Source organism: Saccharomyces kudriavzevii, assembly GCF_947243775.1.
Source record: "Saccharomyces kudriavzevii IFO 1802 strain IFO1802 genome assembly, chromosome: 7".
NCBI classification, from domain to species: domain Eukaryota; kingdom Fungi; phylum Ascomycota; class Saccharomycetes; order Saccharomycetales; family Saccharomycetaceae; genus Saccharomyces; species Saccharomyces kudriavzevii.
In genome coordinates this window covers 639,364-660,622 of record NC_079278.1, presented here as the reverse complement: position 1 = coordinate 660,622, position 21,259 = coordinate 639,364, and the positions used below count along the sequence as shown (strand labels likewise).

General features: G+C 39.2%; 15 protein-coding genes across 15 annotated transcripts; 9 read left to right on the top strand and 6 right to left on the bottom strand.

The window, feature by feature from the left end:
- Nucleotides 1-188: 188 nt before the first annotated feature.
- On the top strand, nucleotides 189-713 carry RPL11B (60S ribosomal protein uL5; the record flags this gene model as incomplete). The annotated part of the gene is made up of 1 exon (XM_056228098.1): nucleotides 189-713. One exon carries the CDS (start codon nucleotides 189-191, stop codon nucleotides 711-713), a length of 525 nt encoding a protein of 174 aa, XP_056087853.1.
- A 324-nt stretch (nucleotides 714-1,037) lies between these two features.
- Nucleotides 1,038-1,976, top strand: MRP13 (mitochondrial 37S ribosomal protein mS44 MRP13; the record flags this gene model as incomplete). The annotated part of the gene is made up of 1 exon (XM_056228097.1): nucleotides 1,038-1,976. One exon carries the CDS (start codon nucleotides 1,038-1,040, stop codon nucleotides 1,974-1,976), a length of 939 nt encoding a protein of 312 aa, XP_056087852.1.
- A 304-nt stretch (nucleotides 1,977-2,280) lies between these two features.
- Nucleotides 2,281-4,239, top strand: GCD2 (translation initiation factor eIF2B subunit delta; the record flags this gene model as incomplete). Its single annotated transcript, XM_056228096.1, has 1 exon — nucleotides 2,281-4,239. The coding sequence occupies one exon, from the start codon at nucleotides 2,281-2,283 to the stop codon at nucleotides 4,237-4,239; it is 1,959 nt and encodes a 652-aa protein (XP_056087851.1).
- Nucleotides 4,240-4,476: 237 nt separating this feature from the next.
- Nucleotides 4,477-5,028, bottom strand: TOM20 (TOM complex receptor protein TOM20; the record flags this gene model as incomplete). The annotated part of the gene is made up of 1 exon (XM_056228095.1): nucleotides 4,477-5,028. The coding sequence occupies one exon, from the start codon at nucleotides 5,026-5,028 to the stop codon at nucleotides 4,477-4,479; it is 552 nt and encodes a 183-aa protein (XP_056087850.1).
- Nucleotides 5,029-5,292: 264 nt separating this feature from the next.
- Nucleotides 5,293-5,925, top strand: SLX9 (Slx9p; the record flags this gene model as incomplete). Its single annotated transcript, XM_056228094.1, has 1 exon — nucleotides 5,293-5,925. One exon carries the CDS (start codon nucleotides 5,293-5,295, stop codon nucleotides 5,923-5,925), a length of 633 nt encoding a protein of 210 aa, XP_056087849.1.
- A 157-nt stretch (nucleotides 5,926-6,082) lies between these two features.
- On the bottom strand, nucleotides 6,083-7,081 carry TWF1 (twinfilin TWF1; the record flags this gene model as incomplete). Its single annotated transcript, XM_056228092.1, has 1 exon — nucleotides 6,083-7,081. The coding sequence occupies one exon, from the start codon at nucleotides 7,079-7,081 to the stop codon at nucleotides 6,083-6,085; it is 999 nt and encodes a 332-aa protein (XP_056087848.1).
- A 189-nt stretch (nucleotides 7,082-7,270) lies between these two features.
- Nucleotides 7,271-8,389, bottom strand: SKDI07G3290 (uncharacterized protein; the record flags this gene model as incomplete). The annotated part of the gene is made up of 1 exon (XM_056228091.1): nucleotides 7,271-8,389. One exon carries the CDS (start codon nucleotides 8,387-8,389, stop codon nucleotides 7,271-7,273), a length of 1,119 nt encoding a protein of 372 aa, XP_056087847.1.
- A 325-nt stretch (nucleotides 8,390-8,714) lies between these two features.
- PAC10 (tubulin-binding prefolding complex subunit PAC10) lies at nucleotides 8,715-9,314 on the top strand (the record flags this gene model as incomplete). Its single annotated transcript, XM_056228090.1, has 1 exon — nucleotides 8,715-9,314. One exon carries the CDS (start codon nucleotides 8,715-8,717, stop codon nucleotides 9,312-9,314), a length of 600 nt encoding a protein of 199 aa, XP_056087846.1.
- A 225-nt stretch (nucleotides 9,315-9,539) lies between these two features.
- On the top strand, nucleotides 9,540-11,312 carry PEX8 (Pex8p; the record flags this gene model as incomplete). The annotated part of the gene is made up of 1 exon (XM_056228089.1): nucleotides 9,540-11,312. The coding sequence occupies one exon, from the start codon at nucleotides 9,540-9,542 to the stop codon at nucleotides 11,310-11,312; it is 1,773 nt and encodes a 590-aa protein (XP_056087845.1).
- Nucleotides 11,313-11,487: 175 nt separating this feature from the next.
- Nucleotides 11,488-11,961, top strand: MRPL25 (mitochondrial 54S ribosomal protein mL59; the record flags this gene model as incomplete). The annotated part of the gene is made up of 1 exon (XM_056228088.1): nucleotides 11,488-11,961. The coding sequence occupies one exon, from the start codon at nucleotides 11,488-11,490 to the stop codon at nucleotides 11,959-11,961; it is 474 nt and encodes a 157-aa protein (XP_056087844.1).
- A 224-nt stretch (nucleotides 11,962-12,185) lies between these two features.
- On the top strand, nucleotides 12,186-12,896 carry PRP38 (U4/U6-U5 snRNP complex subunit PRP38; the record flags this gene model as incomplete). The annotated part of the gene is made up of 1 exon (XM_056228087.1): nucleotides 12,186-12,896. One exon carries the CDS (start codon nucleotides 12,186-12,188, stop codon nucleotides 12,894-12,896), a length of 711 nt encoding a protein of 236 aa, XP_056087843.1.
- Nucleotides 12,891-13,331, bottom strand: SMD1 (mRNA splicing protein SMD1; the record flags this gene model as incomplete). The annotated part of the gene is made up of 1 exon (XM_056228086.1): nucleotides 12,891-13,331. The coding sequence occupies one exon, from the start codon at nucleotides 13,329-13,331 to the stop codon at nucleotides 12,891-12,893; it is 441 nt and encodes a 146-aa protein (XP_056087842.1).
- Nucleotides 13,332-13,533: 202 nt separating this feature from the next.
- Nucleotides 13,534-14,694, bottom strand: UPF3 (Upf3p; the record flags this gene model as incomplete). The annotated part of the gene is made up of 1 exon (XM_056228085.1): nucleotides 13,534-14,694. The coding sequence occupies one exon, from the start codon at nucleotides 14,692-14,694 to the stop codon at nucleotides 13,534-13,536; it is 1,161 nt and encodes a 386-aa protein (XP_056087841.1).
- Nucleotides 14,695-14,941: 247 nt separating this feature from the next.
- On the top strand, nucleotides 14,942-17,551 carry ENV11 (Env11p; the record flags this gene model as incomplete). The annotated part of the gene is made up of 1 exon (XM_056228084.1): nucleotides 14,942-17,551. The coding sequence occupies one exon, from the start codon at nucleotides 14,942-14,944 to the stop codon at nucleotides 17,549-17,551; it is 2,610 nt and encodes an 869-aa protein (XP_056087840.1).
- A 216-nt stretch (nucleotides 17,552-17,767) lies between these two features.
- ROM1 (Rho family guanine nucleotide exchange factor ROM1) lies at nucleotides 17,768-21,241 on the bottom strand (the record flags this gene model as incomplete). Its single annotated transcript, XM_056228083.1, has 1 exon — nucleotides 17,768-21,241. One exon carries the CDS (start codon nucleotides 21,239-21,241, stop codon nucleotides 17,768-17,770), a length of 3,474 nt encoding a protein of 1,157 aa, XP_056087839.1.
- Nucleotides 21,242-21,259: the final 18 nt, after the last annotated feature.

Here is a 21,259-nt window from a genome sequence, read left to right as displayed (position 1 = left end):
CCTCTCTACCCGACATTCCGAGAAAAAACCAAATCCGCTCGGTGGATGGAAATATCAAGAAATCCAGATGCAGGTTGAACATAATTCATTGGAGATGTGTATAGTTAAGAGCGCTTCTCTTTGCGCACATTACCCTTCATCATTAATTATCTTTGACAGCCAGACATACACAAAAATACGCGGCCAAGATGTCTACTAAAGCTCAAAACCCTATGCGTGACCTCAAGATCGAGAAATTGGTCTTGAACATCTCCGTCGGTGAATCTGGTGACAGATTGACCAGAGCCTCCAAGGTTCTTGAACAATTGTCTGGTCAAACTCCAGTTCAATCCAAGGCTAGATACACCGTCAGAACTTTCGGTATCAGAAGAAACGAAAAGATCGCTGTCCACGTTACCGTCAGAGGTCCAAAGGCCGAAGAAATCTTGGAAAGAGGTTTGAAGGTCAAGGAATACCAATTGAGGGACAGAAACTTTTCTGCCACTGGTAACTTTGGTTTCGGTATTGACGAACACATTGACTTGGGTATCAAGTATGATCCATCCATTGGTATTTTCGGTATGGACTTCTACGTTGTCATGAACAGACCAGGTGCCAGAGTCACCAGAAGAAAGAGATGTAAGGGTACCGTTGGTAACTCTCATAAGACTACCAAGGAAGACACCGTCTCTTGGTTCAAGCAAAAGTATGACGCTGATGTGCTCGATAAATAATCTGGTTTAGTTATAGTCATTTACAACATCAAATACTGAATATATAAGAACAAATTAGAACTCCACAATACTATATATCCCCATCAATTATTAAAGTCTCCCTTTTCGATGTCTTACACAAATCAGCCAAACGTATGAATTGCGTTGTTCTTGCGCAACTTATAATCACTACGATGTGCCTCACATGTAGGGTAATGGCTATGTCTGTTTGAAAAATCAGTACTCCTTCTCATTATGAAAAAATGGGGAAGCGTAAAAGCGGTGATTATATATCACCAATACAATCGATGGTGACATTGACCTCGAGCCACGACCAACAAGAAGATGTTTAAGAGCGTGGTGTGGAAACGTTTTGCGTCTACTGGAGAATCTGCAAGAACAAAGCTAGAAGAATTTTTGATATATCACAAGACAGATGCGAAACTAAAACCATTCATTTACCGTCCCAAGAACGCCCAGATCTTGCTTACTAAAGATATTAGGGATCCAAGGACCAAGGAACCACTAAAGCCAAGAGCGCCCGTGAAGCCGCTGTCAAAACAAACGTTAAACGATTTTATTTACTCAATCGAACCCAATTCCACAGAATTACTAGATTGGTTTAAAAAATGGACTGGAACTTCGATAAGAAAGCGTGCTATTTGGACATATATCTCACCAATACATGTTCAAAAAATGTTAACCGCTTCCTTCTTCACAATTGGTAAGTATGCACATATGGTTGGACTCCTATATGGTATTGAACACAAGTTCCTCAAAGCGCAAAATCCATCTGTATTTGATATTGAGCATTTTTTTAATATCAACATCATGTGTGCCTTGCATCGAAATAAGCTGAGAAACTACAAAGATGGTGATATTGCTCAGAGAAAACTGCAAGTCGCATGGAAAAAAGTCCTAAATAGGAAGAACGATACTGGGTTAGCTAATATTCTCGTGACAACATTGGGCAGACAGATCGGATTTACCCCAGAATTAGCTGGCTTGGAGCCGGTTCAAATCAGCCTTCCAGATATCCCCACTACTTTGAGTGATGCCGAACTAAAAGGCTTGTTAAACAAATACGAAGGAGTATACTTGATTTCCAGGACACTCTTGGATATAGACCAGAACAATGCCCAATATCCTGAATTACAACGATTCATATGCCAATATCAGAGCGCATGGGGAGAATCTAATGATCCTTACGACACCTCATTGAAATCTCTGGAACAACTGAAAGCTCAAGCTCCACAAGAGACGATCGAGAAAGAGACAGCATAGTACAAAAAGGTCTATACGAAATTACATAAATAAACATATCTGTAAATACTCAAGAAAACAGAGCATACCTCTTCACATAAGCCATAGTTGTTACAGATACCATGTTTATGTTTACCCGGGAATCCCTACGCATTTTTTTGACAACTTCTCACTTTTTTCAACTTTTCGATTTTTTTCGAAACCTGAGAAAAGTAAGCATTGCCTAACACATCATCAGCTACTGGTACTCAAACATTGGTACATCAGAAGACCATCTTTACCACGTTCGGCGCTTTTTGAAAGAAAAATCAATAACCAAGTTGCCATGAGCGAATCTGAAGCAAAATCAGGGCCGACCACGCTATCAAGTAAAGCTAAACAAGCTGCAACAGCAGCAACAGGAGCAGCAGCGAATGGAGAAAAGAAACTAACAAACAAAGAGTTAAAAGAACTGAAAAAGCAGGAAAAGGCTGCAAAGAGAGCCGCCATGAAGCAGGCAAATGGTATGTCCATTGAACAGCAACAACAACAAGCGCAAATGAAAAAAGAAAAAAAGCAGTCACAACGTGAACAGCAACAGAAGAGAGAACAAAAGCTAAAGAATGCTAGTAAAAAGAAACAAAATGAACGAAGCGTAAAGAAAAGTACGCTTTTTGGTCACTTAGAAACCACTGAAGAAAGAAGAGCAACAATTTTGGCGTTAACAAGTGCAGTGTCATCTCCAAAAACTTCAAGAATTACTGCTGCTGGGTTGATGATTCCCGTAGTGGCCAGCGCATTATCAGGATCAAATGTGTTGACCGCCTCCTCCTTAACGCCCATGGGCTCAAGCACGGCGTCCGCACCAGCAGCCGCAGTTCCCGCATCGGCTACAGCGCCTACTATCGCTCCTTCGACAGTACTCTCTGCTGCTTCTACTTCCACGTCAACAAACACTTCTACTGCTATACAACAAGAGATTTCCTCGTCAAGCGCATCCGATGTTGCCAAGACATTGGCATCTATTTCACTAGAAGCAGGTGAGTTTAGTGTCATCCCCGGTATATCTTCAGTGATTCCTACAGTATTAGAACAGTCCTTTGATAGTTCGAGCTTGGTATCATCTGTTAAGGAATTGTTACTGAACAAAGATCTCATTCATCCATCGATTTTGTTATTGACTTCCCATTTAGCACACTATAAAATAGTCGGATCCATTCCACGTTGCATAGCCATGCTAGAAGTTTTCCAAATTGTCATCAAAGACTACCAAACACCCAAAGGAACTACCTTGTCACGTAATTTAACGAGTTACCTATCGCACCAAATTGATCTTTTGAAAAAAGCCAGACCATTAAGTGTCACCATGGGAAATGCTATTAGATGGTTAAAGCAAGAAATTTCATTGATCGATCCATCAACACCTGATAAGGCGGCCAAGAAAGATCTTTGCGAAAAAATTGGACAGTTCGCTAAAGAAAAAATCGAACTGGCTGATCAACTTATTATAGACAATGCCTCGACTCAAATTGAAAATTCTACCACCATCGTCACTTATGGTTCATCAAAAGTTTTAGCTGAATTGTTACTTCATAATGCAATTAGTTTAAGAAAGGACATTAAAGTCATTGTCGTTGATTCGAGACCATTATTCGAGGGTCGGAAAATGGCAGAAACTTTAAGAAATGCAGGTGTCAACGTCATGTATGCTCTTATTACGAGTTTGGATACAATTTTCAATATGGATGTTGACTATGTGTTTTTGGGAGCACATTCTATTCTATCCAATGGGTTTCTATACTCAAGAGCAGGTACAGCAATGTTGGCCATGACCGCCAAGAGAAGAAATATACCTGTATTGGTGTGCTGTGAGAGTTTGAAATTTTCGCAAAGAGTGCAATTGGATAGTGTTACGTTTAATGAGCTGGCAGATCCAAATGACCTGGTCAATATAGACTACGAAAATCCAGTTGAAAGGCGTGGCAATAAAGGTGCGCTATTAAAGCAATTTATTAAGGAAAGAAGATCTGAAAAGAAAAAGCTAGATTTGGAAAATAAACCAAAGGGTAATAAAACTGGTAGCAAGAACGGATCTGTGGAAGAGAATAAAGACACCAGTAACGAAGGAGATAGTAACGATAAGAACATCTTGGATGGATGGCAAGAATTACCCTCATTGAATATTGTCAATGTCCTGTACGATTTAACGCCACCCGAATACATTAAGAAAGTCATTACTGAATTCGGCGCTTTGCCACCTTCATCTGTCCCTGTCATTCTGAGAGAATACAAAGGTTCCGCATAAGCATACACAACATCCGTGAATGTACATGTACGTATAAAACATACATACATATATAGTACCTAGTAAGATAAAAGATAGGTTCAATGAAAACAAGTGTTTTTATTCTTGGCTTTTCCAGGAAAAGCTTGATATATATAACGGGTTTAAGGATACAGAGAAATAATTATATATGGCTATATACAGAATAGGAGAAATAAAAACAAGGGAAAAGAAAGCGAACCAAATAAAATATTACTCTCAATCATCAATATCGTTGGCTTCAGCAACAGCATCTGACTCGGCTTTACTTCCAACAACACCTTTAACGAAGGAGGCCACATTAGCTGGAGGTAAGATGGCAATCATTAGGATAATATACTCGTAAATGGCTTCAGGAATGGACCTTTGGTAAATACCCAACAAATCGGCAGGCTGAGGATATACAGTCAATGCCTTATAGAACTTAGAGGCGGCTTCTAGTTCTTTGCCTTGTTGCATAGATAATCTTTCACCATTCTCCACGTTAGTCGTGAATGTAGCCTCTCTTTCAGAGGGATCACTAGGAATAGGATCGTTGGCCAATTCCATGGATAAGAATTCCGTAACTTTTTGCAGCTTCACTTCTTTAGCGTGACTCTTGGCTTCTTGTTCCACCTTAGCCTGTTCTTTGGCTCTCTGCCTCAACACCTTTCTGAATTGCGGGCTGTTCCTCCTTTGATAGTCAAAGTAAATAGCATAACCGGTGGCTGATAGAGCTGCTATGGCAGTTGTGATGGCGAAACCACGTAGGATAGGACTTGATTGAGACATGGCTTGAGGGTAGGCTTTGCTTGAGGTTGCGATCTAATTATGTTTCTTAAAGACATAGCCAAAGAAACAATAGTTAAAATAACATAGTGTCGGGCCATTATTCACGTCAATTATTCCAATATGAAAATATCATTTCGGCTGCGAGAAGCCAAACGGGTGACGCACTGCAAATTTTTCAAGCCTTACAAGCTGCAGAATGAAAAATTCGATGAGCTGAGGCACAGGAAAGAAAACCACCAAATATAGGGTGAAAGATCAGTGGTGATGGTTGCTAAGAAGAGAAACAGTCTGAGAGGCAAAGTAAATGCAAGAAATGGTCAAAAAACCGGAGCAAGCGCGCTGGACGATGGCGTTCTAATCCAGCCGTGTGACTTGGAATCTGATCCAAGGGCGTTTTTACATCAACCCAAGGAAACTAAAAAGGAAAAACTCCTCAACAGACAAAACACATTCCTATCACAACTTAAGGAAAGATCTATGCTTGGTGACCGCGCGAACGCTAATCTCGACGGCATTTCCAAGTCCTCTGTTAGACGGAGGAAAAGGAAACTAAGAGAAGAATTAAAACCAAGAATGCAAGATCTGCTCACTTCTCTAGAACAAGAAAAGGATTTGCAGGGCATAATGGAGGAGTCTAGTGCGGCTGTGGATGGCGATGATGAGATTACTATGGACTCAAGGATAAGATTTGTAGATACTAAGGAATTGCACTCGAAGAAGGCAGAACCAGGATCCATAAGGATAAAAAAGAACCAGCCGAATATGAGGAATCAAAAGGGTGCAAAGGCGTTAGCGGCTAACGAAACTGCAAGATTCAGCCAGGTTTTAACCAACGAAGATTTCCAAAAAAATCCATTTGGAGCCCTGAGAGAAGTTATTAAATTGCAAAAGCAATGAACATGAAATAGCATAATATAACAAACAACTCTTTGCAAATGTAATGTATTCCAGGAAACTAGAGAAGGATAAAAAAATTCAGTGTCATACTTAGAAGAATAAACAAGTATATATGTATATATATTCATGTCATACATATATAATGCCGTTTTTATTTCTATGTTCTTCTTTTCCTCAATGGGCCTTTTGGCTTATTAAATCTCAAGCTGCCATTGTTCTGTTGGTCTAGAGCAGAGCCATGATCAGGGCCATCTTCTTCATTCGTCGCCGATAATGAGGACTTATCCAGTTCGACGAAATCACCAATTTCCACTATTTTCCTGAACGTGATTTTCTGGTCGTTTTTCAAGTAGTTTATAAATCCATTCTTGTTCGAGGCATATATCATTCTATCCTTGACTTTACTGCCCGAGGGACATGAATAGATAAAGAAATTTGAGTCGAGGTGCTTAAAAATCGCGTAACTTGGCCCAGGCAAGTCAATTCGCAACGCGTCTACAGAAGGGCACGTCTCTAACTGCACGATTTGGATGGTTTCATCCAACGGGTCAATTTGGAAGATGATCAAATTTTTACCGTCGTTACTAAAAATGTCCTTGACGGGTTTCTCAGAACTGACCCTAAAAGTCAATGTTGAAGGAGAAGCGCTGTCCTGAGACACCAATTTTATGGAGTTATTTTTCCTCAAGAGTGCCTGTTGCTTGTTGATCTCGATTTGCATTTTTTCATCTTGCGTCAAAGGTTTATTCTGGGCAACAGGTCGGTCGCTACAGAAGTCCTTCAAATCCGCCAAGTCTTGCGCATCCGTGATCAATGGTTGTTCGGTAGACAAGGAGTTAGAGCCGACCTGTCTTGCCAGCGTGTTTTTGGTTGAGGCATAAAGCATCCTTGATCTTACCGGAGAGCCATCCGGGATGAATGACACGAAAAAGTACTTAGCGGCTCCCTGGGACTTATAAAAGATATACAGCGGTTCTTTATCCTGAGATGCCAACTGAATCAGTTGGTCCAAATCATGCGTCACTTTCAGTTGATGCACCGAAGTAGAATCAGGGGAAATCTTAGCTATGACGATGACAGTACCAGCAGCGGAAAGGTTTTCGTTTAAAGAGTCCAGCAAGGCCTGGTCTGCGGCAATACCAGATTGGGTGGACATGATATGTGTTAGAATATACCGTTCCTTTATTTCCTCTCTCCACCCCCCAGTTGGCGAGTGAACACTCGATTAATAATATATCAGACATTTGTATGGAGTATACGTATATACATTTTTGAAATCCTACAAAAAAAGTTACCCTAACACTGTATAAAAGAATCTATTTATTTTACGACTAATACTATTGCACTACAACATGAATTCACCGATACCAAAACCAGCTGATAACGTCTGGCAAACACCACTTTTCCTTCTGATGGCCCTCTTCAACAGCTTGTCTCTCTTGGACATGGGCTTCCACTTTTTAGAGATGGCAGAAGACGAACGCAGGGAGCTTTTCAGGAATTTTCTCTTTTTCAATGTGAACTTGCCCTCGTTGTCCCTATAGCACAGAAGCTTGATGTTGTAGTCCAAGTTGTCAAAGAGGCAGGAGGACGATGACGTTTCGGAAGACGAGGATGCGGATGAGTCTATCACTTCGGTGCTGTTGATGTCGTCCTTAATGAAGTCCTCAATGCCCAGAGTGTCATCCGAACCTGGGGTAGCATCGCCTGGATGCAGGGCCACAAGTGAGCATTTCCTTTGCCTTGTGTCTTGTAGACAAATGGCTTCTTCTGCGGTGCCGTTGACTTCCTTCCAGAAATCGGTGTTGCTAGCATCGCTCTTGCCACTGTCACCGAAAAGGAACGACTGTTGTAGCTGAGGCAAAAAGAGACTGCCCTCGCTGTCGGTGTGGAAACCCTTCTTATTTTGGTTTTCCTCCACAGGAAATTCATTATCCGCGCCATAGATAAATGTGTTGTTGGTAAAGGAAGGCTGGTGGCACGGCGAGAAGAGAGGATCAGGCTCAGAACTATAGCCGAGCGTGCTCTCGAGATTGTCGTCGTCGTCACCATCGTCGTCGGCGTTTTGACTCAAGCCTACCTCTACATTATCGTCGTCGGTGGTGTCCTCAGATAGTGAACCGGCAGTATCTATCGAACGAGCAGTGGTGATGATGATGGGAGCGGCATCGACAGCACTGGCACCAGTGCTGTCGCCAGTTGCTGCAGTCCCGGGGGAGTCCGTCTTCTTTGCATGCGATCTGGACAAGGGGGTAATATCCTCCTTGGTGATGATCCTATTCGGTACCTGGAATGCTCTGCTGCTTCTATTCATTGCTACGTAAACTATGCTATATGATACAAGTGAACGCTCGTTGAGAGAATGTAGGCCTGCGTATGCGTGAGTGAGTGGATCGGCCGGTGGAAACAAATAAACACAACTAATAATCGCGAACGTTACTCCTCCCTTTGCGACACTGCTCATCTCATCTCATCCTTTATATTAGGAGGCAACGAGCTCTCTCACTCGTCAAAAAGAAACGTGCGAAAAAAAACCGAAAAATAAAAAAAAAAAAAGAAACGCGCTGCAGGAACGGGATTTCCGAAAGCGGAAGAGACCGCTCCAAAACGGAAACCGCAGGCACGTAAGCCAAATTGCAAGTCGGGTAACGCCGAATTGGTCGTGTCGTTCCTTCGATCTTTTCCCAAAGCTGAAAAAAAACTGAATCCACGCTAATACAGAGGCTAAAATCTCAGGAAACACCTGCTGTAGAGAACTATAGATATACATAAGCATTCGCTGAAGAACTATGGACACCTTATTCAACTCCACGGAGAAAAATGCCAGAGGCATACCGCAAGCTCCGTTCATCGAAAATGTCAACGACATAATCAAGGACCCAAGCGACTTCGAGCTGTGCTTCAACAAGTTTCAGGAACGGCTTTCTAAGTACAAGTTCATGCAAGAGTCTAAAATGGCGACAATAAAGCAATTGAAGATCCGGATCCCGGACTTGCAAAACACACTGAAGATCTGCCAAAGTCTGCGCAATCACAGTGACAAGGACGGCGAGAGCGCTGAGCCTATGCTTCTGCACTACCAGTTGAACGACACGCTTTACACGAAGGCTCAAATCGATATACCAGAGGACCGTGCCGACTTGAAAGTCGGACTGTGGCTGGGCGCAGACGTGATGCTGGAATACCCGGTTGATGAGGCCATAGAGCTACTACAGAAGAAGCTCGCGGACTCGGAGCAATCCCTGACGGTCTCTACGGAGGACGTTGAGTTCCTAAGGGAGAACATTACCACGATGGAAGTCAATTGCGCAAGATTGTATAACTGGGACGTGCAAAGAAGACAGGACTTGAAGCAGGCCCAGGAAGGCACTAAAAACCTCAAGATATAATGTGTCTGTGACTTTCCATTTGTAGAAAAAGCGCTACATACAACAACATACTCTACATAGCTCTTTGTCTTTCTTCTTTTTAACTTACTTTCTGCATTGTTACTATTTCCGCATTAAGGGAAAAATTCACTGGAAGAAAAAACGAAAAAGACAAACATAAGAGAAAAGTATGGATATGCATGCATGTGCAAGAAGAAGGCATTCGCGAACGGGCGCAGAAGCAGCATGTTTGATCATGACGTCGAATATCTGATCACCGCTCTTTCTTCAACGGCAAGGATCCCGTACGATCAGCGTTTGCTGGACGAAGTCTCGGCTAACTTGGTATACTACGTCCCCAGAATAAAATCCCCCGACACTCTGTACCGTTTAGTTAAGGCACTTTTCCAGTCGCAGCTCATTATCAAATTACCACCGCTACGTCTGTTGCACGTCATCAAAGATGTTTTCCTTTGGAAACTGGAGGTTTCTGAACCCACTCTGCCCATTTCCAACTTCTACCAAGTCTGGAATGCTGTGTTGGAATCGCATCGAGCTGCTTGGAACCTGTCGCAACTGATGGTATTAGGCGGGATTCTGATCACTTATCCGAGATTCAAGTCATTGAATGATGCCTACTTCATCGACGAATCCCGCGACAAGACTGCGCTTTATTATAATAACTGGAGATTTAACCTGTTTTTACCAATCTGGGCAGAGTTCTGGAATGATCCCGCCATCAATGCTAACCCGTTGATTAAGAATTATCTGCTCGTCTCAATGGTTTTACTCTTCAGTCATCCCATCACAGACTTCCCCTTTCACGCAGTTAACATATCATGGGATTTAGTCACTGGGAGATTATTAGACCTGCTGGCAGAGTATACGCACGACATTGGGCAGCCAACGGAAGGTTCCACGGTCAGCTCAGTTCTATCGACGAATCTGAACCACCTGGCTAACTGCTTGAACGCTTTGTTCACCAAATCAAATGAACCAACTTTGATGAATTCCCTATACAAACTGGAAAAGATATGCCAATATTTGTCAGATGCCGTGAGGCCATTCGAACAACAAAAACAGCTAGATCGCAAGTTCCAGGATTTATTTATTTTGATAATCCTTGCGTTAAAGGAAATATCTGCCATGAATATGAAAATTTCCCCCGATCATAAAGACAATTTTTACTTCATGATCTGTTTAAGTCTTTTCCATATTCATGTTCTGACTGAAAAATTCGGGACGGTTGGATTTCCCAGCTATGACTACGTTTATGACAGTTTAATAACATATTTCATTGTCCTGGATGACCTATCCAAAATCATTCCGATTTTGAACCATATGAAAGAAGCTTACATAAGCGAAGACCCGAGCAAACTACTATTCTACATCAACTTCCTAAACAAAATTATCAGTTATTACTCATGGCGCATTCGTATGCCATTTGTCACCCAATTCATCGAACCTCTGCTACATTTCAATGGCTTTCTTAAAGGAGGTTTGAGCAGCCCCTTGGAAATTGAACTTAGAGAATCCATACACACATTGGCAATCACCTCCCTGAGCATTGATCCCTCTCACTCCTCGCAGGTCGCACAGTGGCAAGTGTCCCGCATAGCCAACTATTTAAAAATGTCGATGGACCAATTCATTGCTGGAGAATTGTCCGCTGATCAGATTCAGATTATATTCAGCAGTCTATCTATGCAGTTCCTGTCGCTACGTAATTATAACAGGCATCTACTGAGGGACTCTTTGCACGAAACATACATCAAAATTCTTAACACAAAGAGCCCGGAGAAGAAAAACGTACTGATTGAGTGCTTGATAGTACAAATATCATTAGTCGAAGATCCACATCATTTGATCGATTGGTTAAATGTCTGTTTGCAACTGATCAATATTCATAATAAGAGACTACTCCAACGATTGTGGGATATGGTTTCAGGCCTTGAATCACCCTTAGCGATCGACTGGTGGTACACAACAGTTATACCCGCACATTCCTCTAAATTATAGTAACATTTAAGTACTTTTGTAATAGTCCCTTTATATTCCTTTATTCAGAGCACCAAATTGGGAGAAAAAAAAATAGAATACAAATAAAATTAAAAAGTAAGTGAAGCAAGCACGAGAACAGATAGAAGTCCTGTAAGTCAAACAAAAGTTCAACCCGTGTGTTCAATAGTTCTCCATGTCATACAAGCAATATTTTGATAAGTTACCTTCGAAATTAAAGTCATTTTTCCAAAGATATCCGCCTTCAATCAAGTATTCTTCAGTGTCAACATCAACCAAGGCCATCGATGCCAACCCCTTCTTGCCGAATAAGCACCCGGTAACGGAGCGGTTCCATGACCCAAAATATTCACTAAGAAGGATGAGTGACGTATATAAGTTGGCAGTGCGCTATGGAGTACAAGAGTTTTTACCACCTATCGAAAATACGAAGAAAGTTTTCTTCGAAGAGAAATACGATAAGAAGACTTTCATGAAGGGTGTCCTAATGCCTAAAGGTCATAAACATGAATTGAAATCAAACGAGAAGTTAAAAAAGCGCGAAGAGGCTTTGAAGAACATAGACGATTTGATTGCTTCCAAGAAGGGTTCGAAGTATGCCAAGAAATTAGATAAAATGAAAAAAACCCAAAGTATAGGCTGGTTCTGAAAGATATGAAAGGGAATGTCAATTTATAAAGTAGTAGACCATATGCATGCATCTATATATTTTCACTCTCTAATAATGTAAATAGTTTTTGTGAATAATGAGAAAAGTGCGTTAAGATTAACAAATTAATATAAGAAAAATAAGCTAGTGTTATACAGGGATTTTTGTCACTCAAGAGAAATTGAGAAAGAAACACAGCGTAAAGTAAGATACAAACAACTTCAATGGCAACTCATGAGTTTCAAGTGGAGTCCCACATTTCTTCGAAGCAGCTGAATAATCAATCGGTATCGCTAATTATTCCTCGGTTGACAAGAGACAAAATTCACAATTCAATGTACTATAAAGTCAATTTGAGCAACGAATCGTTGAGAGGTAACACAATGCTGGAGCTCCTTAAAGTTATTATCGACGCACTTGGTACTTTGAGGGGTCAAGATGGCCATTTGAACATGGCTGTTCTCGGTGGTGTAGAATTCAAGTGCATCTTGATGAAATTAGTGGAAATTAGACCTAATTTGAAGCAGTTAGCCTTCTTATTGGATGTGAAAAATGTAAAAGATTTCAATTCGAAATACATTATCGCTTTGGTGCTGGTTTATGCGCGGTTACAGTACTATTATTTAAATGACCAAAACAAAAACAATAGTTATGAAAATGATTTGATACAATTATTTAAAGTACAATTATACAAATATTCACAGCAGTTTTTCAAACTGAAAAGTTTCCCACTACAGGTAGATTGCTTTGCTCACTCTCAGAACGAAGGACTTTGTATAGTACATGTTGATGAATTAGTCGATTGGCTGGTCACTCAAGATCACATTTGGGGTATTCCTTTAGGCAAATGCCAATGGAGTAAAATATACGATTCAGAAGAAGAAAGTAGTTCAAGTGAAAGTGAAGATGACAGTGACAGTTGTGAAGAATCATAGACCTCTTCTTGGTCTTTTATTTGCTGGAGCATCAAAATCACGTCTTCTCTTTTTGTTAGAATCATTGGCAATCTGACCCGACCTTCTCAAAGAACTCAGCTGTTTTTGATCAACTAATAGTGAATCCAGGTTCAATGAGTCCGGTAGAATTATCTGTCTTATAGTATTACCTCTAATGTTGATATATTGCAAGCTTGCTATATTATCACCCGTGGCGGCTTGTTGACCACCGGTCAAATACAGGCTGGACATTGCAAGGCCATTACCGTTCAATTTGTTTAGCCGAGGCAGTGGTAATGTTAACTTCACGTCTGTTAGAATGGCATTCATTTGTGGTGATACCGACTGCAGCGTGCCCCAAACTGTGGTACCGTTTTTTAGTTCTATGGTAACTTGCTCATTGCGCAATTTTTTCAAAAAGTTGACCAACTTCATAGTCTCACCTTCGATAATCTATCAGAATTCCTGCTGTTATTGCATTGCTCTGTTTTCATAACTATTTCAACGTACTTAAACTTTTCATATGAATCATTATTCGAGTGACCAATGAAAAATCATTGAATACGACAAAGGCTTCCGTAGCAGCATAATCAATGATATTTATCATACATACTATATCGGATGCTATTTCCCTAAGTTACTTCTTGATATCATTTCGATGTAAAATTTTGACTCGCGGCGAAAAGGTATTTTCTTTGGGTTGCAACGGTGGCCGTGCATGTGAGGATGGCGACTGAACCTGCGGAGAGTTAGATTGTTTCAACTTCTCTTGCAACAGCATCTTCTTCTTCCTTTGTTTTAGAACTTCTTTGCCCGCTTCCTCGATAATAACCATATTACTATTCTTGGTCTTGGGAGTATTGCTGTTATCACGATCATTACGCTTCTTTTTACTCCTGTTCCGTTTCTTCTTTGGTAGCTTAGCGTTTGTATCCTCGTCTTTAAATTTCTTTTTACTACTTTTATTTTTCTTCTTCTTGTTCTTATTCCTAACCCTGTCACCAGTACCGACTAGTTCTGTCAATACTCTTTCCGTTCTTTCTGCTATCTTGTTTTCTAACTCTACACTCTTTGAAAATTCTTTCTCCAGAGACTTCAAAACGCTAAAGTCTTGAAATGAGTAGTCATCATTTTCGTCCAGCTGTTTCATTGAATTCATGAAGGTTTTAAATATTTCATCTTCTTCGATCGTTCCCTCTAGCGCCGAGTCCCTTTTGGATTTTTGTGTAACCTTTTTCACATATGGCGATAGATTTAGATCTGGAATTGTGATATTATCCTTATTATCAATGAACTTACAACTTTTGATGAAGGCCGCGCATTTCTTTAAATCTGATAAACTATCGAACAGAAAATTGCACCTCGAATATGTTGAGTTCTTGAATACCTTACTAGAATAATGGCCTTCAAAGAAACACCAATCGCTGTACTTAAATTTGTCTTGTATATCTTGCTTGAGATCGCCATCATTATTCGCGCCTCTCAAAATGGCGAAGAAGTCATCTGCAGTTAAATTTGGAGGTAATAACCTAATAACAAGCTTATATCCTTCATTCTCAGTCGATTTTGCCGATTTAAGTTTCCTTTTGTAGTTGTAGTGCTCTCTGTTTCTCTTTTTGTTACTTCTCTTGCTTTTATTACTGTTGCTAATACCAGTATTATTAACCTTACCTTCATTCTTTTTAGAATCTATAGTTTCATTCTTGTTTTTACCTCTATTTTTATTGTTGTGGTACCTGCTTCCTCTGTATTTCTTCTTTCCTTCACTGTTCTTCAATTCTCCAGCTACATTACTCATCATGGAATACTATCTAAATAGATAAATGTGCAAGTTCTCTGGTAGCTTTTTCTTTGTTTTTTCTTTCCTCTTTGGTGATGTGTTTATTATACAGTCATCGAAACATTTTGTCCTATTATCTTCCTTTTTAAGCGAAAAATTTTCAACTCTTTGATCAGTAAACAATACAATAAATAAAGGGTCGTCATTCTAAGAATAACAGCGGTTTTCCGAAATAGTGTATGCGCCAGGCTACTCAATCACTAAAATGAACACCGCATTGAATGATTTACACAATGATCTGGTGATTTTGGAAGATAACGGAATCATTGATACTCCAGATAATTCAAACCATTCGTCTCCGCGATCAACTACTGACGAGGAGGAAGAGGAAGAAGGGGAGGAGGAAGAAGACGGTGCTGAGGATGTAGAGCTTACAGAAAAATATGACGATAAAAGTTTATTAACAGGAATCCAACCGGAGGACGAAATTGTAAATGATGGCATCAATATATGGATCCCGGTTCAACTGCTCAAAAAAAATATAGCCAAGTTTTGGTCCCATTTTTTGGCAATTGATAAGGAATTGACAAAAGTTAAATGCAAACATTGTGGAGAGATATTAACGAGAAATGATCCAAATTTAACAAGATATTTTAGATCTCACTTAAAATCGAAACACAACGTAAGTGCGAATAAGAGCTTTTACTCCATGAATTTCACTGCCAAGGATTCTATTCTCAAAAACAATAACTCCCACGTAGAAAATGCAGATAAACCTAGCTATAATTCCTTAGCATTCAATTCACACCCAACTCTAAGACATTTTGATATCGGCAAATTACAAAGCAATAATTCGTTTTCTTTCTCGCAGTTAATTGCCATAATAATAGCTTCTGAAGATTTACCTCTAAATTTCTTTGAGAATGAATCGTTCAAATTCCTAATATCAAAATTTCATAGGCCCCCCTCCCTGACACCTAGTGTGATAAAAGAAGCGATTGTGGAGTTGTCCAACTCAATAGATGATTTGGTTAGAAGATCAGTTCCAGAAAACGGTTTACATTTGCCTTTTAATATTCATTTATCCAATCCTGAAAAGTCAGATGGTTCTGTTTACTCACAGTATCTGAAGGACATTCGGATGCAGCTACACAGTTTAGACCTATCCTCTCTTGCGTCTGTGAATTTTACAGAGTTGGATAAAACGAGATCATTGTTTTCTCTACAGGTGTTCGATAATAACAATAAAGTTTCGAAAATCCTACCATTATCTATTATTGTACGTAAAACAACGGATATAGATAGCCATTCCTGGCAGAAATGGCTCAATAGTGTGTATTCAAAATACCCTGGTTTACAAAAATCAGTAATTTCCTTAACTTTGCCAAAGAGTTATTACGCAAAGGTTTTAGAAAAAAGAAATAGCGGCAACCCATCTATTAATGCAGGAAATGTCGTACAAGTAACGTACCATATCTGCATAGTGTCCGAACTGCTTCACTGTTTTTTGCAACCATTTTTCAATCTCCCTACTGAGTCGTTACTTTCTTCTTTTTCCTTGGCTAAGGAAATTAATTCGCAAGGTTCATTGTTAGATTCACTGATCGATTTCTCCCACTTGGATATATCATCAACTGTGCTTGGAAAAATTAGCTCTTTGATAGAGGAGGTTAACCTAAGGGGCTCTTTAAAATCGGATTTTTTATTATACTGCAAAAATTATACACAACCCAACTGTCACGAACTAGCTTCAATGCTTTCCTTCAACTGTGACAGCTTTTCAGCTTTGAAAAATTTCTTGGGAAATTTTGCGAACTTAGTTCCATTCTTCAAATCCATCAACTCTCATTTAGAGAATGAATCACTTACTGAGTCTGATTTTCGGCTGATCATTACAATAGAAGAGACTTTAAAAACTTTCGAGCAGGCAATTGAATATTTTGCCTCTTCTGCTCCATTGAAGTTCACACATACGTTAGTTTTTATCATAAACTTTGAAGCATATTTGACAGAGGTTATTCAAAGCTCTACCTTCACCAAATCCAAAAAACCTTTTGAAAAAATCCTATCTAGAATTTCGAAACTTAGAGAATTCTACCTTCTTGATGATGTCAACTTGATTGGTGCATTTTTGTATCCGCCAGTATTTCAGAGTAAAAGCCTATTAACTGAGATCTTCAATACAACATCCACAAATGAAATTGTCAATAAAGTGACTAAAATTGCTTCAAGATATCTGCGAAACTTCATTGATATAATCAATTTTCAGTCTTTTGATAATGGCAAGGACAATGAACTAAGTTCTGGCGAAGAACTTCTTCCTGGCTACGAAAATATTTTTATGAATGAATCACAAGACATACGGCTTTCATGCAACATCACGCCCACTTCACCACAGTCCAAGGATCTACTATTTGGGCATATAATTCGTGATGACCTGCTACGCTATATAGACAGAATTACCCACGAGCTGCCCGACGCGTATCATAGCTACTTAAATGATAATGACATTAGCTTCGATGGCTCTCATTTCACGAAATTTGAATTACCTGAGGAGAGCGCCTCTGATTCCGGAGAATGGCGGTTAAATATCATGGAAGAGACATTTGATATCCATATTCCAATATCAGATACAATCTGGAATAATTACATAAATGACGACAGTAAGATTGTGGTAATCGATACTTTACTGCAACTTCTTTCAATAAACTCAGCATCCTCGATAAGATCGGAATTCTCTTTTTTGCAAAAAGCTAGTCAAGATTTTAATAACGAGTTATACGAAGAAACAATCAAAATAAAACTTGTCAATTCTCAATTTAATCTAGAAGAAATTGACTTTCACTCTAGATCATTTTTCCACACTTGCCAATGACAAATGCAAAGAACATGCTATCAAATTTTAAGCTTTTTTTTTTTTTAGGATAATTATGTCCGTTGTACTATTTAAATAAATATATATATATATATATATTAAGGTCATTCAGATGGTTGAATTCGATTATGAATGCATTTTCTGTGTGAATATTTATTGCTTCAATCAATATGTGCTCCTTCAAGAATATGATTTCAACGAATTATCACGCTTTCATCAAAAATTTAGTGATTCAATGATTTCAAATCCTTGAGAATCCTCATAACTATATAAAATCTTTTTGGTATCTGCCTTTAACATGTGTATCTTATTTCCGAGTACGCAGCGAGCAAGTTCTCCATTTTCAATGTCTCTAATTTCAATAAAGTTATTATTAATTGCCACAATATGGGGGTAAAAACACGCAAACTGTTCTGCTTCCCCCTCCCAATGAACAATTTCTTTCGTTTCTTCTCTCCTTCCTTGCTTATTCAGGAAAAATCCAAGCCCTGGAAGACAAATAAAATACCTATTTTTCACTAGAAATATAGAGATTACCTTGAATGCATCCTTATACAAGCTCGATAGAAACTTGTCATTGTAGGGATTTAACAGTTCTCTCACTTTAATTTCATTTCTGTTGAATGCTTCGGGCATATTCACCATTCTGATATTTCTTTTACAACTAAAGGTAATTTTATTCCCTAAAAATGAAAACGATAAAGGTTCAGAATCGACGCTGAATTCCACTAAACTTGCCTTTAAGTTCTTTTTAAAATCACTGTTGTTAAAATCAAATATTATAGGGCTTACGATCAACAGCCTCACAGTATGCAGAAAGTGATGCGCAACCAAAATGACCCTTTTATCATTACAAATACCATCCTTAAACATTGCAACGTACTTTAGTAACACTCTAGATTTCCTTTTAAAAAGGGAATCGGCATTATCTGCATCATCTATTATATCCAAAGGACACCCATAAAGTTTTTTATCAATCAAAAGAATAATAATCTCATATTCCTCCAGTACTGAGACCTGCGATACTGATATTTTATGCAGAAGATGAATTGGTTTTTTATTGGTTGATGTGCCATAATTAATGACATATAGTCCGAGGTTTGTCGCAACCAACAGTATTTCACCCGCGGAACATAGCAAAACATCGTTGATGTGGTTAGCATTCGTGTACGAATGAAAAAACTGGTCTGTCATTTGCCTAAAGGTAATGTGTTTTGTTTCATCAAGAAATCTCTTTTGTTCTTGTTTCACTTTCTCTATCAATGTTTGTAATCCAGCAAGTTGCGGTGCATATAATGCAACTTGATATTGCTGTTTCGTACCATAATAGGCAAACGTTATGGCGTTCTTGGTATTGCTTGTTTGGTACTGAGGTAAAAGCACGCCGGCTGAACAATTCGGATTTTCCATCACGTATCTTTTAATGGGCGGCATATCCTCGGCAGGACATATGAACAATAAAGGTAATGGAATGGGTCTTTGGAATACAGTATGTTGATGCCACTTATTTACTGCCTTTGATTTTAGGAATAATAACATATTATCAAGCAGGTAAAATTGAATGTCTCCCGAAAACGATGCGTCCACTTTATTCACGTCCTTTCTCGATAGCAGGCCTTCGTGCTTGATTTTTCTTTTTTCGTTATTCAAACCTAAATTGACATATTCATTTTTGAATAGTATTTTTTGCTTCAAGACTTTAACATCGTAACGATCTTGTGCTGCACCACTCGCCCTGTCAATTCTTTTCATTAAATCTCTTAATAGTTCCTGGACTTTCATTAGCATCTGCAAATCATCTTTGTCTGCCACTGGATCTGAGAAATGTATTATCTCTCTAACTAACAGTGAATATCTTCCAGGTCTTGAAACACCTTGAGAAAGGAATGAATCAATCCCATGCCTTAGAGAAGAATTGGACACTTCATCGTCAAAACGTGCAAAATTTGGATTAATTGACCGTTGCGTTTCGATTAGGTATTTGGCATATGGTCTCGATGCTATGTAAGAGAGAAAAGGATCAAAAAAGGGAATATACTGCAAAAATATATCAGCGATTCCGGGACAAATTGGACTTAATGCTTGTCTTTGTGCTAAAGCTTTTAAAAATTCTCTATTTACGGAATAAATTTCATTGATATATGCAAAGACGTGCTTTACAAAATTCACTCTTACATCGGCTGGAATAATGTTTGTTTCTAATAATTTTTTCATGAAGGTATCTCGAATTATTTCCAAAGATTTAACAAAGTTCTTTTCTGTAGTAAACAACTCATACATTGCTTCCTGCCTTTTTATTTGCTTCATTGGCAACGATTCCCATATAGTTTTTGGTACGGAATTGGTCCAAGAGATTCTCTCATCATCATCTTTATCAAGTGCCAATGAGATGTTCCTCTTAAGACCACCACCTAATTTCAAATGCAGGTTTGCCTGTTGCTGCAAACGATCAGGACAAGAGATCGAGTAGCAAAGCTTTTCCAAAGAGCATGTAGGGGAATAACAATGGGATAATGGGACGAAAACACCATTTATTTCAGTCTTAGTACTTGCTAAATTAAGTGAAGAAGAGGAAGAGGAGAATGTGTTCGCAATGGAAATAGAACTATGTGATTGATGAGCTATGAAAATCGAATCTGAAGAGAGTTCATAAACTTCAAGTATTGAATCTCTTATGCTATGATCGTAAAGAACATCATGGAACAATTTCTGAGTTTCTAACGATTTACCAATCAACAACCCCAAATTACGATCTAAAGTTCCCATAATTAAGCATAAAGTATCAATGGCTTGCTTTCCTGTGAACGAATCCCTGTAAAGGAGGCCCATCTTCTTGTGGGTGCTCAATTGAATAGTCTGTTTGAACTTAATCGCGATTAGAGACAAAAGTGCAGGATAAACCAAAGGGGTTCCCTTGACTAGAGATATTTCTGATAGGGAAATGGGACTTGATTTAGATCTTGAGTGATGACGGTGATGCTGGTTTTTATGGCGTTGATACGGATTGGAATGATTGGAAGAGTTCGATGAGCGCCTATTTTGATTTTTTAATGACTCCAATGCAAATAAAGAAGAAGTGCTTGAAGTACTGGGCTTTCTGTGGAATGTTTCCTGTGGATCTGTTGTGTGACCTGCGCTATTGGGGGTTGAAGGTGTAGAGAACTGATTAGGATATCCGGCATGACCGCTATTGTGTCTAGAAAATGATAATATCGAGGGAGACGAATGTTTCCTTATGTGAGGAAGTGATGTGGGCTTCTTTTGAGAAGGTGAGGGAGTCGTGGTGGGTGTGGTGGTCGCGCATTCTTTTTCTTGTTTATTCAAATCATACATTGAAATCATCTTATTTTTATAGTTGTTCGGATCATTTGCGAAGGATTGAGGATTTGGACTAAAATTTGTTGACACACGAAGAGCTGGAGATGCCTTTGACTGCTGCCGGGAGGATTTCGGTAGGGCCTTATATTGTGCACCAACGTCATGTGCTAGTGAGAGGCCGTTGAATGAATCCTCATCTTCATCTTCATTGTCCTCATCTTCATCTTCATTGTCCTCGAGTGCAATATCATATACAGTTGGTTGAACCTTAATGCAGGACGGCTGAGAGGGGATGGATGTGTCTGATTTTCTTTTTTTTCCGAATATTTCATAAAAATAGCTGTATCTTAGGTCAAGTTCATTACTATTCATAACCTGAGCAAAATTTTT